The 18,034-nt window shown below is 42.1% G+C and overlaps 1 protein-coding gene across 36 annotated transcripts in view; it reads left to right on the forward strand.

Moving 5' to 3' along the window:
* The window catches only part of ZMIZ1 (zinc finger MIZ-type containing 1), a 504,711-nt gene that overhangs the window by 472,982 nt on the left and 13,695 nt on the right, over window positions 1–18,034 (forward strand). For 17 of the 36 annotated variants that reach the window (XM_043518779.1, XM_043518797.1, XM_043518798.1 and 14 more), the window contains 7 exons: window positions 4,378–4,588; window positions 5,840–5,945; window positions 7,101–7,261; window positions 8,302–8,369; window positions 9,284–9,352; window positions 10,021–10,268; window positions 13,539–13,702. In XM_043518779.1, the coding sequence (XP_043374714.1) occupies window positions 4,378–4,588; window positions 5,840–5,945; window positions 7,101–7,261; window positions 8,302–8,369; window positions 9,284–9,352; window positions 10,021–10,268; window positions 13,539–13,702 (1,027 nt within the window). Of the gene's footprint in view, window positions 1–4,377; window positions 4,589–5,839; window positions 5,946–7,100; window positions 7,262–8,301; window positions 8,370–9,283; window positions 9,353–10,020; window positions 10,269–10,667; window positions 10,749–13,538; window positions 13,703–18,034 lie in introns of all 36 variants that reach the window. The other 19 variants (XM_038410178.2, XM_043518791.1, XM_038410173.2 and 16 more) reach the window with 2 other exon arrangements.

Below are 18,034 nucleotides of genomic sequence, written 5' to 3' on the forward strand. Positions count from 1 at the left end.
CTGGATAGAAAAAAAAATCCCTTTAGCTCACATATATGTGAATAACCCTCAACTTCCCAGAGAGTAAAGTGCAATAATATACTTCTTGATTCAGCTCCCAAGCCATTTGCTGGCGCCAAGTTGTATGCCATCCTTCCAAGCAAACCTGATGGAATCAATGTGAATGGGACAAGGGGCAATGTCTGGAAAATAATTATTTAAATGTACCTTTTGAGTTGCTTCTACTAATTCCGGTAAAAGTGCTAGGAGCATGCGTAGCTGAGACCAGCATGCAAGGATCATTCATGGAATATTTCTGAACTAGGCATACTCCTTGCATCATAGAATCATAGAATATCAGGGTTGGAAGGGACCCCAGAAGGTCATCTAGTCCAACCCCCTGCTCAAAGCAGGACCAAGTCCCAGTTAAATCATCCTAGCCAGGGCTTTGTCAAGCCTGACCTTAAAAACCTCTAAAGAAGGAGATTCTACCACCTCCCTAGGTAACGCATTCCAGTGTTTCACCACCCTCTTAGTGAAAAAGTTTTTCCTAATATCCAATCTAAACCTCCCCCATTGCAACTTGAGACCATTACTCCTCGTTCTGTCATCTGCTACCATTGAGAACAGTCTAGAGCCATCCTCTTTGAAACCCCCTTTCAGGTAGTTGAAAGCAGCTATCAAATCCCCCCTCATTCTTCTCTTCTGCAGACTAAACAATCCCAGCTCCCTCAGCCTCTCCTCATAAGTCATGTGCTCTAGACCCCTAATCATTTTTGTTGCCCTTCGCTGTACTCTTTCCAATTTATCCACATCCTTCTTGTAGTGTGGGGCCCAAAACTGGACACAGTACTCCAGATGAGGCCTCACCAGTGTCGAATAGAGGGGAACGATCACGTCCCTCGATCTGCTCGCTATGCCCCTACTTATACATCCCAAAATGCCGGACGCATCATCAGAGGTGATCTTTTGTTCCTGTGTTGGTAGTTGGCCTGGACAATCTGTGATAAGCTTTCTCACAATACCTTGGCAAGGTTGCTTCTATTTTCAGCTGGAACACAGAGGTGTAAAGATATCTGAAAATAAAAATAGTAAGCAAATTAAGGACCTGATTCAGAGAGATTGTAAATTCAGTGGCAGTTATAGGTGCTAAACCCCTATCAGGATAAGGCCCAAATTTCAGAGAGAAGGTGGATTTTAGAGAGCTGTTCTAACTTACCCAGAACAGAAATGAGCCAAGGGGCTGAAGTGCAGCTTTCCCCACACAACAAAGCTCTTTCACCTACAGTAAATATTACTTTTCATCAGAGAGAGAGAGAGAAAGAATAGTCCCTCTGGATTATATTTTGCAGCTCTGTAACTCAAACTTGCATAAAATGATTCCAGATTCTGTACTGGTTTTGATATATGGACAAGAAATGAAATGGCATTAAATTAAATCAAAACCAAAGCCTTGATTTGTTTACGTTTCCAAATACTGTAGGATGGACTTGTTTTGAATCTGTGCTTGTGTCTTGGAGAATTTAGTTTCTCATTATCTTGTCTTATTGTATGGAGCTTTCCTTTGTTGCACATGAAATAGCTGAGCAAATGAAACCTCTTCTCAGCAACACACTTTCCAGTGTTCCCAGAATTCCCCTTCTTCCAGTTTCTCTAAGTCATCCTTCAAGGTAGATCATTGGATTAATAATGTTATGACCTCAACATTTTCCATACTGGGACCTTCCTTCCAACAAGCCGCAATCACCCACCAATTTTGTAATGTGGGAAGGGTGGGTGGTTGTAACCTCATGGGCATCACAACTCCTGGTTGAGATTTGACCTAGGATACAGATACTTATTTGCCTGCATGGTGTTGGTAGTCTCAAGCCTAGGAATTAGAAATGTGAGAGATTTCAAACAGGCAACATCCAATAATTAATGCCTAACTTTGAGGTCAGTTATTGCTTACTTGCATTTCATTATCCTGGAGTGCTCACAGCAAGAGGGAGTTTTGGCAGTTATTTGCTGGTTCTTATTAATAAGTAATCACCGTTGAGGATTGTGCAGGCTAGTTCTGTTGATTTATAGAGCTGCACTGAGGCATAAAGCTGTTTCTTAATACCTGATCTTTCTTTCTTTTTTTTTTTAAACTTCTTTAGCACACTGACTTGGACTTGTATTTAAATTCATTTTAATGAAGACTTATCGGTAATTTGTGCTCAGGTTTGCCACCTTGAAAAACTTGTTAGTGATGGGAGGGCAGGGGCAGCCTGAACACTCAGAAAACTGGGTCTTGTGTCTGTCATCCTTATCTCGCTCATTTTTCTCTGCTTGATCACACTGTTACACCCACATAGAAAATGCCCATACTGTTTCTCTTGCCCTGTCAGCTGTGTGTGGCACATCAGTTGTTTTAGCATTTGTTGTACAACAGCTCAGCTAATAGAGTTGAATAGAATAGATATTAGATGGCATTAAGATATTTTGCACGTTGAAATTTTAATGAAGTAATATGAAGTTTGTCTTGGACTGCATGGATTCCAATACACGTATTAGTCATGTGAATTCTAGACCAAACCTTTAGATTATTTTTATGCTAGTTAAAATATTGAGTAAACATCCCTCTCATAATCACACAGCTGATGGCGACACAAATATTCTTCTCCCTACTGGGAACTCCATGCTCTTACAAAGCAAAAGAATGGAGCCAAAATCAACCAGGAGAACTTTGCCTTAACAATGGATCAGTCTTTGCTCACCACAATTTATGTATTATCTATCATTGTGGGGCAGCATGGCTAGAACACGAGATTCTCCATATTTCCATTCCTCCCTATGTGACCTTAGACAAACTTTTTAAGAGGGGTCAGAGAGGCAGTTTTGTCCTTTATAGTGTCTGTGTAATGTATAAAGACTCTCTGGTTTTTTTAATCTACTTGTTTTTAGGTTAGAGATATCAGGTCCCTGCTTCCTGCTTTTATTTTTTGTGCTAACTAGATTTCCGTAGGCCCTGAATAGCGATGTCACTTGAGATCTTCACCTGAGTTGCTTTCCTTCCCCAAAAATAGAGACTGTGATTCTGACCTAAATCTCCTGAATTTCTGAGCATGACCACACCACCAGTACAGGACATAAAACATGACCTTTACAAGGGGAAAACTGAGTATAAATTATCTGAGCTTTCAGTAAAAGCAGTCTAAACATGAGGCTGCCTGTTAGTTTTTTTGTGTTTTTTTTTTTTAATTATCAGATACTAAGAAACAGCCTCAGCACAAGGCCTCCATTCTTAGACTCTAACAAACTGCATCCTCTTCACACCTGCTGCATCTCGGATTATGGTCTCATATGACATCACTATTTATGTCCTTCAAAGGTCTTACAGGAGAGTCCAGCAAAGAGAAGGAAATGAGCACCTGATGTTTCTTATGTAAAAGATGGTCAGCGATGGACTTTGTGGCAGTCATTGTTCATAGTAAACTAACAGTGAAGGACAAAACCCCAAAATTTCAGATCAACTTTCCAGTCCACCTTTAACCTCTCTGTACTTCAGTTTACCCATTTGTAAAATGAGGTTAATACCAGTATGATGGGGTGCAAGTGCGTTACTATCTACTGAGGCCTGGTCTACTCCTAAGATTTAGGTTGACCTAGATACATCACTCAGGGCTGTGAAAAATTTTGTGCTCTGTGCGACATGGTTAGGTTGACCTAACCCCCACAGTAGATGCAACTAGGTTGATGGAAAATGAGAGAGATGGATTACAAAAACAACTTCCATCAATGTAGGACTTGTCTACGCTATGACACTATTGCAGAGGTCTAGCTGTGTCACTGTAGCTACTGTAGCCTAGACATACCCTCAGTTACTCAAGAGTTAACGTCAGCTCAGCTTGGTATTATCTATCATTATGGTAGATCAAGAATGGTCGCTTTGGAGATAGAGTGGGACATATGTTTTTAGATTCTGCTACTGAGGTGATACCCAGGCTGGGTGAGTTCTGCTTACTCTCTGAATGTGTTAACTTGCTTTATTTTCTTGTTATAAACACTAATGCTTGCGGAAAGACCTACCTGACTGCAACTTTTTCCTTTCTGCTGAGTCATTCCACCGACTTACAACCCACCTTTGTAAAGCACTTTGAGATCTTCACATGAAAAGCCATGTATAAGTGTAAAGTATTATTATTATTCTCTCAAATTTCAGATGTGTCTTGTTTCTGTTAATGGCTTTTATGGGGAGAACATGTGTTATGCATTTATTATTAGTGAGGCATTTCCAGAAAAAAAAAATCAGACTTAAGCAAAGCAGAGTAAGAGTGAAGGGGGTGGGATGGCATAGAATTTCTAGCATCCAAAAAAGATTCATTTAGTCATATGAAAACCAAGTTTAAGCCAGGTTTGTGCCTTGCGCTACAGGTCTGACTTGGAGCTGCAGTTCAAGTGCTACCACCACGAAGACAGACAAATGAATACAAACTGGCCAGCATCAGTCCAGGTCAGCGTTAATGCAACCCCTCTTACCATTGAACGTGGCGACAACAAGACATCTCACAAACCTCTGCACCTAAAGCACGTCTGTCAGCCGGGAAGAAACACAATTCAAATTACAGTCACAGCATGTTGTTGTGTAAGTACATGGGGCTTGCTGCTGCCGCTGACTCTACAGGTTTGCAGCACAGGAAGGAACTGTTCCGAAATGTTCACTTAGGCCAGCAGTTCTTACCTTTCTCACTTTTACTTCTTTTTAAATTTTCATTGTTGGGGCAGGGAGGTGTCACTGATTGTAGCGCTGGTGACAGGACAGGGCGAGAGTGATAGTGCTAAAGACCTGATCATATTTTGACCATGTCATATTTTGCTGTAGAACTGGGGCAGCGTGGGCAGAGCAGCTACTTTGCCAATGTGTCTAGAAGGACCCACCTCTGAAAGGGAAAGTGCCTCAAATCTCTGTGCCCATTCAGTACTTGTCTTTCTAACAATTCTGATAGCAAGGCGAGTAATGTGATGGTGGATGGTTTTCTTGCTGGGGACACTTGTCCACTGGGAATTGGACTGAGGCCAAAAACTTACTTCACACAGAGCATCAAATTGCCATTTGTTTGCCACCGTGACTCTGTGCTGGGTTTAAACCAGTGAGATAAAGGTGAAAGGCTCTATTCCCATTACTCAATCCACTGAGCCATGCAACTTGCCTCCCACTGATAGCTCTCAATTACAATTAGCATAGATTTACTTTTAATGGAGAGGGCCTGCACACTTCGTAGTCTGGGCTTTCTGCCATTTCATTGCCAGTGGCAAGGGCAGAGAGTCTGGGGACAGCTTTCCCAGAGTCAGAGTCTGAAAAAATTTGAAGAGAGACCTCAAGCTTATGCCCATTGTTTTACTTCAGATGACTTTCCTTGCACAATCTCACATTCCTTGTCTTCTGCCCCACAGTGTAGTGGTGGACCACTTATCCGATGGCTAGAAGGAGAGGTCATCTCAGCAACTCTCCTTGCTATTCAGAGTGCAGGGCAAGTGGACAATAGGGCAGGGGTAGAAAATCCAGAGGTCACTGTGACAAACCCCATAAATAACAGATTATCACAACACATCTTGGACTTTAAAGGGGAAAATGGTGCCACGAATGCTACCTTTTCTTAACAGCGGTATGGCCAAGTGTTACGCAATCCTAGACTGCAACTTCAGAATACCCTTAAAGGGAGTGTCTTAACTCAGATGAGCAAAACCAGCTCTAGCATGTATTTGCAGGGTTTCCATTGGAGTCAGTGCAGAGCTGCACACCTACCATCCCAGGGCAGAACTCTGCGCCACCCAGTGGTCTATAAGAACGTAACGTGCTTGTTTCTGTTGTTAACTCCGTGATTTTTTTTTGCAGTCACACTTGTTCGTGTTGCAGTTAGTGCACCGGCCATCAGTTCGTTCTGTGCTTCAAGGCTTGCTAAAGAAACGTCTTCTCCCCGCGGAACATTGTATCACTAAGAGTGAGTTTTGTGTGTGTGTGTGTGTGTGTGTGTGTGTGTGAGAGAGAGAGAGAGAGAGAAACGAGGTGGATGAGAGATTATCTTTATTGGACCAGCTTCTATTGGTGAGAGAGACAAGCTTTCAATCTACACAGAGTTCTTCTTCAGCTAAAAAAAATGTAACTCCCTCCTGATCCATGTAACCATGCCAGTGTGGAGTTGTTCAAGGCAGGATAAGTCTTCCTTGTGGCTTTTTACACAGCTTTGGGGGTCTGGGCCAGAGGTTCCTCAGTGTACTCTGCTTTGTGTGCCAGTGTGTATTCAACTCAGACCAGACCCACTCAGACAAACCACCAGGAACAAAGTTGTATTCTGTAAGCAAATGTAGAACAGGATTACAGTGCAGCAGCTTCCTCTCTCCCTGCCTCATGCTCCCAGCTTCAGGAGAGCTCGTGTAAGCTCGAAAGCTTGTCTCTCTCACCAACAGTAGTTGGTTCAATAAAGGATATTACCTCACCCACCTTGTCTTTCTAATATCCCAGGACCTACCCGGCTACAACACTGCAAACAATGACTGTATTAATTGTATTAACCAAGACTATCCAGAGTGCCTTATAATCAGTTATAATATTTTATTCCTACACCACTTTTACTCACGTATTGAAACTTTTAATAACACGGGCCTGGGCTTGCCAGAGCATCATGCTGTTTGGCTACCTCCCTGGCATACTCGGATTCTGGAATGGGAAATGGGGCAGAGCAACCAATGATGTCCGCTTTACACAACCAAAGAACTCTGTCAGGCTGGGGGAATCCCTAGCCATGTCAGCTTTTTATCACTCAGAGATCCTCCCAAGCTGGGGGAATCCCTAGCTGTCCATTTAAGGCTGCTTTCCATACCCTTTGCAGCACAAATTGGACAAACTGGGGCTGAGCACCCGGCCCTGTAACTTTTCAGTATGTGATGGTTTCTCTAAATTTGATTTTTATCATACCTATGCTCATATTCAATTGCGCATACAATACTTGACTTAAGTATATAGGATTCTATGCCATCTCATGAGAGCAGTTTATCAGGGCAGGGGAAGGCACTATTTCCACAGCTAGACTTCAAGCAGCTACATTAGAAACCATAGTGCATTCTTTCACATACATACATACCATCTTCCTAAACAGTCAAGAGGAACTTCAGCAGCGTGGCAGCCTCCTCTGGCAACGCAACACTAAACGGTGAGGATGGAGTGGAGCAGACAGCTATTAAAGTGTCTCTGAAATGTCCAATCACATTCCGGCGAATCCAGCTCCCAGCGAGAGGCCATGATTGCAAGCATGTACAAGTGAGTGCATTTCAGTGTCCTGACATTTTTCCCTATGCTGTGCATAACAATGTCTTTTGAGTGGTTTTGTGAATTTCTTTGTTTTTCATATAGATTTTGTGGTTCAAGATTATATTTTAAATTTGTCTAATTTCAACCAAAGGGCATGGCTGTTTTTTAAATAAATGCTAAGTTCAATTGATGATGAAAGCTTTAATTCCTCTTATCCTATTGCAAAATCACATGGAGTGAGATGAATGAAATAAGAAATGTCACATAACATTTCACTTGTAATCATGAATAATACCATCATTGGCCAGATCCCGAGGTTGCTACTGAGACTCCAGTCCTGAAACACTTACACATGTCAGTAATCCCACTGAACTCAGTTGAACTACTCATGTATCTGTTTGGAGGAACAGCGCCTCAGTCCTTACGTAGGCAAACAGGCGAGCTGCTACTGACTTCATTGACAGAGTAAAAACTAAGTAAGGACATCAACTAAAAAAGTAAGGCCTTCCAGATTTGGCCCAAAATGCTTTGTGTCCAGTCTCTGGTGGCTTGGCTCATCTTTATTCCCAGGCATTTGAAAATGACGTGAGGAATTATTGGAGGGATCAACTGGGGACTGAGTTTTTAAGTTACCCAGTTTTATTGGTTGTGGGTCCTCTTGAATTGTACTTCTGCACTCAAGGAATTATTTGTGATATATTTTTAAGCCATAGAAAATATGGTCAGCACTTGGCTTTAGCATTTTGTAAATGTAAATAAATAAACATAATGCATCTGCTTATTTTGAACAATTCCTCTTACCAATCACTATCCAAGAAAACGATCCCCCTTCTTTGTCTTCATTTTTTTACCAAGGGGGGAAATGTTAGAAAGTCTTATGTGTTTTTATGCAGCAGGGAAAGGATATTTTCCATAAGCCACCTTCTCACTTCTGTAGATTTATGTCTCAGTCTTGTTTCTCCACTGTCTGCAGTTTTATTTTTGCTCAGTTGGCTCAGTTAATATGGTCTCTTTGTGTGTGTGTGTGTGTGTGTGTGTCTGACTTGCAGTGCTTTGATCTGGAATCTTACTTGCAACTGAACTGTGAACGAGGAACTTGGAGATGTCCTGTATGCAAGTAAGTGAAATGTTATGTCAAATGCAGGTTGCGTAGAATTTGTCCTAAGTTATCTTCCAAAACAAACAATAAGAGGCGATAGGATAGATATGTTTAAAATTGTTGAAAAGAATGGAGAAGGCCACTAAGAATGTTTGGTTTATCTTGTTCCATGTTATACAAATATGGGGACAGTCTATGATATTTAAAAGGCAACAAAATTAAAATGAATGAAAGAAAATATTTTCCCCTGCAATTCATAACCTGTGGATCACTGATTCAGGATATTAATGAGGCAAGGAGTTGTGCAGGATTCAAAAGAGGTTTGAACCTTTATATTGATACGATTGGTACCTATTGGGTTATTTCAGCTAGGATAATAGTTACTAAGGCTGTCATTCCTTATGCACCACAGCATGAACGTCAAGTAAATTAAGGAAGAAACTCTCTACCAAGCAGTGGTGGCATTGGACAATTGAATTGCGGGTTCATTGCCTTCCTCTGGATCATCAAGCGTAAGCCACAATCAGAGACAAGATATCAGAGTAGAAGGTCTTCTGGTCTGTTCTGAGATTGCATTTCTGTTCTTCTATGTTGTAATTCAAAAATGACTGAACTTCAGATGAGTAGATATTAAAGTGCTCACATACTTACCCCCACTGGGGAAATATAGGCAAGGTCACGTTTTAGAGGTGGGAATCAATCTACTGTAGACTGGGGGAGGAAATCTACACTGAGCTTGAAACAGTAATGCACTGCTCCTTGTAATATTTTAACCTGGGGATGGGCTAGTCACAAAACCCAAGATCCTGAAGAAAGTGTGTGGCACATCCAGGAACTGAACAGGTCCCAATCTGGTGATTTACCCCCTAAATCATCCTTCCACTCTATATACATACATGCAGCTATAACAATTTAGGGTTCTTCCTTTCTAGTAAAACTGCTCTACTGGAGGGCTTGGAGGTCGACCAGTATATGTGGGGTATTCTGAACGCTATACAAAAGTAAGTGAACTCTCTTTATTTCCGGTTTTGGTTTTGACCAGCTGCTTCAGTTCTCTGCTTGGGTTAAAAAGATTTTCCCCAGTTGTATGTATTGATTAGGGCTGTTTAAAAGCATTAGATCTGAAAGTTGCAAGGGGGAGACTGAATAGCTTGGGTTACTGAGTATGAAGCTTGTCACCTGTTCCAGGGCAGGTTAGCAGTAAATGAAATTCATTATAAATCTGATGGTTCTTTGGTAGCTTAGGTGAAGTGACTTGGCCTCAGTCTGGTTGCTAATGGACCTGACTCCTAATTGGCACTTTTTATGGCAGATTCATCAGAGAGGCAAAAGATGGAATGGGGAATGAACTATTTTCTCGCTCCTAGAGAGATCCATCTAACTTGGGTTGGTGCCACTTTAGGCAGGACCATACAGAGATGTTTGCAATGCTGCAGTCCTATTGTACCCACTTGTGGACAAAGGGAGGAGTTCATTTTTCAAGGGCTCTGAAACTATCACCTTTTAAGAGTGCTGCCTACACGCTCTTTGCAAAGGAAACACATTGAGATTGTATTGTCTTTAGGGCAAATGGAATTCGCAAGTTACAATGCAGCTTTTCGTGGGAAGTTCAAGAGAACTGATAGCAAAGCAAGAGCCAGTGATATTGTAAGTTGTTTCTGTCTTACAGCTCTGAGTTTGAAGAAGTTACAATTGACCCAACATGCAGTTGGAGGCCAGTCCCTATAAAGTCAGATATTCACATCAAAGATGATCCAGATGGCATTCCTTCCAAGAGATTTAAAACCATGAGTCCCAGCCAGATGATCATGCCAAATGTGATGGAGATGATTGCAGCTTTGGGTCCTGGCCCGTCACCTTACCCATCCCTTCCACCTCCACCAGGGGGCAATAACTCCACTGAGTATGGTAACCAAGGTTGGTTTTATTGTTTCAAGAGTATAGAAAACATATCCCAAAAATGGTTGAGCGAATCAGTCAGTTTTTGTGATCCACGTGCATAGCAGTGTAATCTATGAATGCCCTTGCATGGAAGATTGTTTGAGCAAGTGAGAAAATATACAGCTACTGATATGAAACACTAAAGCAGCCTTTTCACTTTAGAATGTATTTAGGCAAAAATCTTTAATGAAGTAAATCAATTATTCTCACCCATTTTATGATAAAGCACCTCTATCCCCCCCTACAATGGATGGGCAGCGGCTGCTCCCATGTCTGCTTGTGTCATGCCCCAACACAGTTCCCTTCATCTTGCTTTCTGTCCATTTCCTCCATCCCTCCCTTTGGTGACTTCCTTTCCCTGTTCCCGCTCTACAGAAGGCCACATACTGCTGAGGGTGATAACCATGGAGAAGCTTGGGCCAGTGGGCTGCCGTCTGAGCCTGCAGTCCTGTACATGTAAGCTTCTCCATTGGCCAGCTTCATTAAGGGCCACTGTGGGTGTAGGGACAGAAGGTGGGCAACTTTTAAAGAACCATACACCACTTTGCTGAGAAGCACAGGAGTGTTTTTGCATTAGGAAGTCAGATTTAGAGTCATGCAAATTTCTCCAACACCACATGCCCCAAGGTTGGGAAACACTGGACTAAATGCAGGCAGAGGAGATATCTGTTCAAGGACCTCGTATATTGAAAATGACTAGATTATAGGGGCAGGTAGTAGCTCAAATTCTCATGATATTGTTGTAAAACTAGAGACAATTATCTTTGCAGTGGTATGATATGACTCTCAGTACAACTCTCAATAGTTTCAGAAAATGTCATTACAAGACAATAGTTGTGCTTCTTTCAGGCATTTTGGAAAGAATATATATATATAATTTGCTCCAATGATTTTGAGACCAACAACAGATTATCCAGCTTTTTGAATTATCAAGTAGGTGAACAAACACTATTACAATATCATGGGTACTCCATCACAAAGTGCATTTCACTCAGTCAATAGTGAGGACGCGTAGTTAGAGCATGAGACCAGGAATCACTTAATTTGGGTTTTGCTCCCTGCTCTTCCGACTGACTGTGACACTTGGGGCAATTACCTCTTTTCCTCTCATTACAATAGCCATGCAGTGAGGCTGAGTGCTTAAAAGCATTTAATGTCCTCTGATGAAAGGCACTGTAGAAGGACAAAGTAGTAGTAATAGTACTACTTTGATGTTCATAGCTTAGTTTTATTTATTTATTGCAATATTTTCCAGTATAGTAGTAAATATACTGCAGTATGAGACCTCACTCCAGCTCCCTGCTACTAAATCTTTCCTGAGAAGTGGGGTGAGACCAGCTGTGTACTGTGAGGCTTATCCGGTTTGCAGATTAGCAAAGTGAGAATTAGCAAGGCTCTACAGCATTTACATGATAGATCAAAGTCCCAACTTCTTTGAGAAATACTCTTACATGGCTAATGACTTCTATTCCTCTGAGATTAAACTTCTGCTTAAAATGAGCTGTGCTGAAAAGCAAATGATGCAGATACTTCAGTTTGTCAAACTACCTGCTTGACTTGAACATTTAAAGCTGCTCTACTTGAGCTGACAAACTGCAAACAAGCTCCAAAGCCGTTGTATTATTTCAGAGCTCAATATGATCCCATTCAGTGGCTTATATGATAGCTTGGTAGCTTTAGTTCAGTTTCTACTGTTCATATCAAGTAAACCACCAGAGTTGGCAGCCCAGTTGGAAGTCTTAACAGAGACACCCAGGATAGAAAAGGATATGGAGAGTGAACTTATCTGTACACCTATAGAGGATCAATTCAGAAGAGAGTTGGAGCACAGTGGCTGGAATGGAATGGAGCAAAACAAACTGGTCCTGACCATACAGTACTTTATCTGCAGACAAATATCAGAGTAACAGCCATGTTAGTCTGTATCCGCAAAAAGAACAGGAGTACTTGTGGCACCTTAGAGACTAACAAATTTATTAGAGCATAAGCTTTCAGGGGCTACAGCCCACTTCATCGGATGCATAGAATGGAACATATAATAAGAAGATATCTATATACACACAGAGAGAAGGTGGAAGTTGCCATACAAACTGTAAGAGGCTAATTAATTAAGATGAGCTATTATCAGCTGGAGAAAAAAACTTTTGTAGTGATAATATCCTCACATCTTCTTGTCAACTGTCTAAATGGGCCATCTTGATTATCACTACAAAAGTTTTTTTTCTCTGGCTGATAATAGCACATCTTAATTAATTAGCCTCTTACAGTTTGTATGGCAACTTCCACCTTCTCTGTATGTGTGTGTGTGTGTGTGTGTGTATATATATATATATATATATATCTTCTTACTATATGTTCCATTCTATGCATCCAATGAAGTGGGCTATAGCTCACAAAAGCTTATGCTCTAATAAATTTGTTAGTCTTTAAAGTGCCACAAGCACTCCTGTTCTTTTTGCAGACAAATAGAGGATTTTATTCTCACAGTCAGATTGTAACACTGCAAATTAAAAGAATGAATGCCTAGAAAGGTAGATCATTAATGTTCAATTTTCCAAATGACTGAGTGAATTTTATTAGGTTTTGTGAAAACAAGGAATATGATAGCACAGGCTTGAGCCAAAGCATTGAGGCCTCTTCTGTATTAATCTTAAAGGAAGCTATATTCTAAAGAGGGGGCAGTAAAATAGATGCCAACTATGAGCACGCGCTGCAGTAACTTCCTTATGCAGTTCTGCCAATAAGACGCCTGATGAACTGCAACAAGCGTGTAATCCTAGTTAGACAATAATCTTTAGGAACAAAGATGACCACATACTTTTGGACATAGGACATCAGTCAAATTTGAACTCATGTCCCCAGAACTGGAATGTCCTCCAGGATTTTATGTCTTCACTATTGTGTATTGTTTTTCTCCTTTCTTAAATGAATGTGCTAAGTTGAAGTGGTTGCCATTTAAAATACCAGCCTTTGCCGAGTTACTACATGAATGTATCTGAACTGCTCCAGTTTCCCCTTATTCATAGAATAGGAACTATGTGGTATCAATCGGTGAATGGTTACCTTTCTGTGGAAGACGACATATAAGAGACTGGTTTGGTATTTGTTTCTCTTCCTCTACTTTGCTCTAGAACACAGAACAAAATTCCACAGTAAGAGTCCAAATCACTGCATTGCACTGTTGAGGGAGCAGTGTGAGAAAACTAAGAGTCTCTTTCATGGTAACTCTTTTTTGGCTTTTTTTAGGCAACAGTTACCAAGGTCATGGCAATTTTGATTTCCCTCATGGGAATCCTGGTGGAACTTCTATGAATGACTTCATGCATGGGCCACAGCTGTCTCACCCTCCAGACATGCCCAGCAGCATGGCAGCTCTTGACAAACCCCTCAGCCACCCCATGCAAGAATCAGTAAGTAACCTTACACCAGATCTTTCCGTTTTTTCCTTATGCAGGTTATGGGTCGTGCAGCACTAGAGGAGTCTGTATTGGACTGTGAGCTGTTCTTAGCTCTTAGTGGATTCCCCCTTGTCAGTTCTTAAAAAAAGATATGTCCTGGTAATAGAGTTCGAAGTGCCACTTTTAGTGTCTGGTTTGGGGCCTGTGAAGCAGCAGTTCTGAGCTTTTTGAGCTGTCAGTTAAGCATGCCTATCTGAAAGAGACAGCCTGGTCCAGTATGTTAATCATAGTGGTTTGCACTGGCACATGGAAAACATAGATTTCATTCCTAGTGTTTCATTCCCTAGGCAGCAGGGTCTGTAAATACTCATCCTCAACAGAGAGCCGGTTAAAGCATGGCACTGTTGCTATCTCGTCTGCCTTTGTCCTTTAGGACAGAATTTTGCATCACAGCATTGTAACACTGTATCCTTCCCAAGATAAACTGAGGAGGGTAAACAGCCTATAAACTGGTCTGGCAGGACATAGGAGAGTACCTTGGATGAGGAGAGGTAGACCTGCGGATTTCAAGGATAGATGCCAACTCTGCTTTGAAAGGACATCAGTTGTTGAGGAAAGAAAAAAACAGAGGATGCTCATATCTCAGATAGAGACACAAGACTGCAGGTTAGGAACAGAGATTGTTCATTTCAGAACACTGGATTGTGACTATTTCATGTACAGAACTTTATATCCAGAAGATACAGCACTTCAGCAACAGTAACGCAGTACTAAACCTACCAGCAACACTTAGCTTTTAGGCTTGGCTAATCATCTGTTTTAAGCAGAGCAGTAAAATTTAATGAGTGTATATATATCCCCCTCTGTATTTGTGTAAGTAACAGGGTAGGGGCTATATATTATCTGGCACTGTGCTACATGCAAAGGAAGAACACAAAACTTGACATGTCAGATGTGCTGCGTTTTTAGTGAGTGTTGTGAAGCACATTTACAGTGTGTAACATGGACATGTGGTGGCAGCAGCTTAGGTCAGGTCTCTTCTAGATGGCAGCAGGTTTTTCTGAAAGAGGATGGTGGGAAATTAGGAAGACAGTAATAAAGGGAGCAGAAAAAAAGGGAAGTTAAAACAGGTCCAAGTGCCCCAACAGAAGGCTGGCAGCAGAGGAAAAGTCCAGAAACCATAACAACTTCGTGAATTGTAGGTTAAATAAGCAATAGTGCAAGGCCTATGTACAAGCCTTGGGAAATCAGCTTATTGAACTATCCAGACTATCTATATCAGAGTCAACTGAAATAGCCCTAAAATATAATATAGTGAGGATTTGCTACCAGCAAGAATTTTCCATGCAAAGCAACTATCCCTTTGTAAAAAGGCTGCAAGGACTTCTGCTTTGCCTCCAACTATGAAACACTTCAAACGAGTCCTAAGCCAGCCAGTTCATCAGAGTTAAGCAATGTCACTGCTCCTCTAGTTGGCCCAGTGACATTTCACATGACAAGTGGCAGAAGATTCAAAAGGCAAATGGCTTGATGTTAGAATGCAGAGCTTGAGGAGTTGTGTGGCCTTCGGTAAGCTAAGAGAAAATATGAAGGGCAAAATTCTCTCCAATCTCTGGCCTTCACTTGGTGCAGGAGACTGAAGGGGCAATTATGGAGCTGTTTACGGCTCCTTGATTCTGTGGTCAGTTTGTGAGCTAGTTACTCATACTAGTTGGTAACTGATGGAACAGAGCTTTGCTTTGTTTCGCTTCCTCCTCACCATGACATGCACTCTATGCTAGTGGAGGGGAGATGGCACTAAAGTAGGCTCCATCAGGTCTATATCAGCTGATAGTTCCTTCCTGCACATGAGGGGGATTCTCAGCTGACAAGTTATGGCCAGTTTCCATCTCCCTTGCGCTGCTTGAATAGCACAAGGAAATGAGATTGGATTAGAGAATCTTTCCCTAAATCTTCAGCTATTTCCTGTAGAAGAGGTTACCGTATATACTCGTTCATAAGCTGAATGTGAACACTCCAGGTAAACAAAATGTCCAGGCCCGCTAGTGGCTTACTGTAATGGGCCAGGAGCCAAAGTTTGCCAACCCCTGAAATATAGGGTCAGCTTATGAAAGGGTCATACAGTTTTTACCTAACCATCTTGGGGGGTCGGCTTATAAACGAATGGGCTAATGAACGAGTATATACGGTATGTTAGGATTCTAATTTAGCTATTTGAGTATTATAAAGTATCCGTTTTTATCCCTTTGTCTTTCTTTCTCTTCCCTCCCTTAAAATGATAAATCTTGACTTGACTATAGCAAGCATTCAGGAAAGATTTCTTTAAACCCACAGCTTTTCAGTAACTGCATTTCATTGCACAGACTCATAAAGTGCATACCTGAACTGGACATATATACATTTAAAATAACTAAGTAACATACTGCATGATAAGAGATGTATTAACATAAAAAATGGTCATTGAGTAGTTTGTGTATGCTGTTTACCTTTAGCTCTATACAGATAGCTTGTTTATTATTCTGCTACTCACTGAATATAGAAATATAAAATTGCCATACCAATGGCCATCTAGGCCAGTGTCCTATATCTAACTAACGTTGACCAATGAATGTTGGATACTTCAGAGGAAGTTACAAGTAATCCCTTAATAGACTGTATAGAGTAGCCTGCATAGAGGGGAAGCTAGTGAAACTTGATCCTTCTTCACAGACCATGTAGATCACTCCAGGAAATGGAGATACAGTGTGGTGAGACATAAGGTCTTGTAACAGTGAATTCGATCATCAGAAATATCATTTGTCAACAGTGGTGTTCCACCTACGTAGCAAGAAGAGAAAATCAATCCCCAATCCAGCATGTGGCTACGAGGGGAGAAATAAGCCCCAAGATTATAAAGTGTTTTGGTATTCTGTGGTGGGAAAGGCTCTTTACAAATGTAAGATAAGACTGCAACATAGTAAGCGCAATTCCTTCATATTTATGTTGTGACGGGGCAAGGCCAGATGGCTGTGGAAGAGTAGTGGGAGATAGATATATTAGCTCCAGGCTAAACAAATCCCTGGTACCAGGATAAGTGAAATGGCAGCTGCTCCAGGTCAATTAAGACACCTAGGCCAATTAAGAAGTTTTCAGAAGGCAGGGAGAAGGTTGATTGGGACACCTGAAGCCAATCAGGGGCTGGCTAAAACTAGTTAAAAACCTCCCAGTCAGTCAGCTGGGTGGTGCATGTCAGGAGCTGTGGGAAGAAGTTGCGCTGTTGGAGCGGCTGGGTAGTACTCACCATATCAGGCACAAGGAAGGAGGCCCTGAGGTAAGGGTGAAGTGGAGCTTGAGGAAGTGAGGGCTGTTGTGGGGGAAGTAGCCCAGGGAATTGTACATGTCATGTTTCTAAAAGGTCAGCTACCAAGCTGATACTATTAGGGTCCCTGGGCTGGAGCCCAGAGTAGAGGGTGGGCCCTGGCTCCCCCCGCCAACCTTTGCCCCCTGTTTAATCACTGAGACTGGGAGACAACAGAGACTGTGCAAGGAAGGATAACTTCTCCTCACCTCCCTCGCTAGCTTATGATGAAAATGGCTGATAGACTGTGACCTTTGTCTCTAAAGAAAGAAGGGTTACGTGGAGGGTCACAGTGAGCCTCTGAGGCTAGCGAAATCCACCAGGAAACATGGGACCCACGGAGGCAAGGACAGAGCTTTTTCACAACTGGTGTCAGAAGTGGGATTTCGTTCACAGCGTGGCGGAAGGAAGAGGTTTCTTTCTGGGGTTTTGGATTTTTTTCGTTTTGGTTTTTGTTTGTTTGCTTTATACGACAATGGAGGAGGTGGTAAGAGCTCTAGTACAAGCCACAGCAGCCCAGCAGGAGGCCACCCGGGTTCAGGCAATGGCACAACAGGAGTCTATGTGGCTACGACAGGAAACCAATCAATTACTGATGAGCCAGGCGACCCAAGATTGTGCCCTCTTGAGAGAGGTGGTGGACCTCACTGAAGATCCAACAGGACGCGAACCCTGAGGGCCACTGGTTGTCTGCCAAAGATGACATCAGGAGATGACATAGAGGCATATCTCCTCTCCTTCGAAAGGACTGTTCAGCGTGAGGCGCGGCCCCAGGAGCAGTGGGCCAGCATTCTCGCCCCTTTTTTGTGTGGGGAGGCCAGAAGGCATACTTTGACTTGCTTGCCACGGATGCCACTGACTATACCCATCTGAAGGCAGAGATCCCAGGGGTAACGGCAGCGGTAAGGGCCCAGAGGTTCTATAAGTGGAAATACCAGGAGAACAAACCCCCGAGGTCCCAGCTATTTGACCTCATATGCCTCGCACAGAAGTGGTTACAACCCGAG

This window comes from Dermochelys coriacea, chromosome 7 (genome assembly GCF_009764565.3).
Source record: "Dermochelys coriacea isolate rDerCor1 chromosome 7, rDerCor1.pri.v4, whole genome shotgun sequence".
NCBI lineage: Eukaryota > Metazoa > Chordata > Testudines > Dermochelyidae > Dermochelys > Dermochelys coriacea.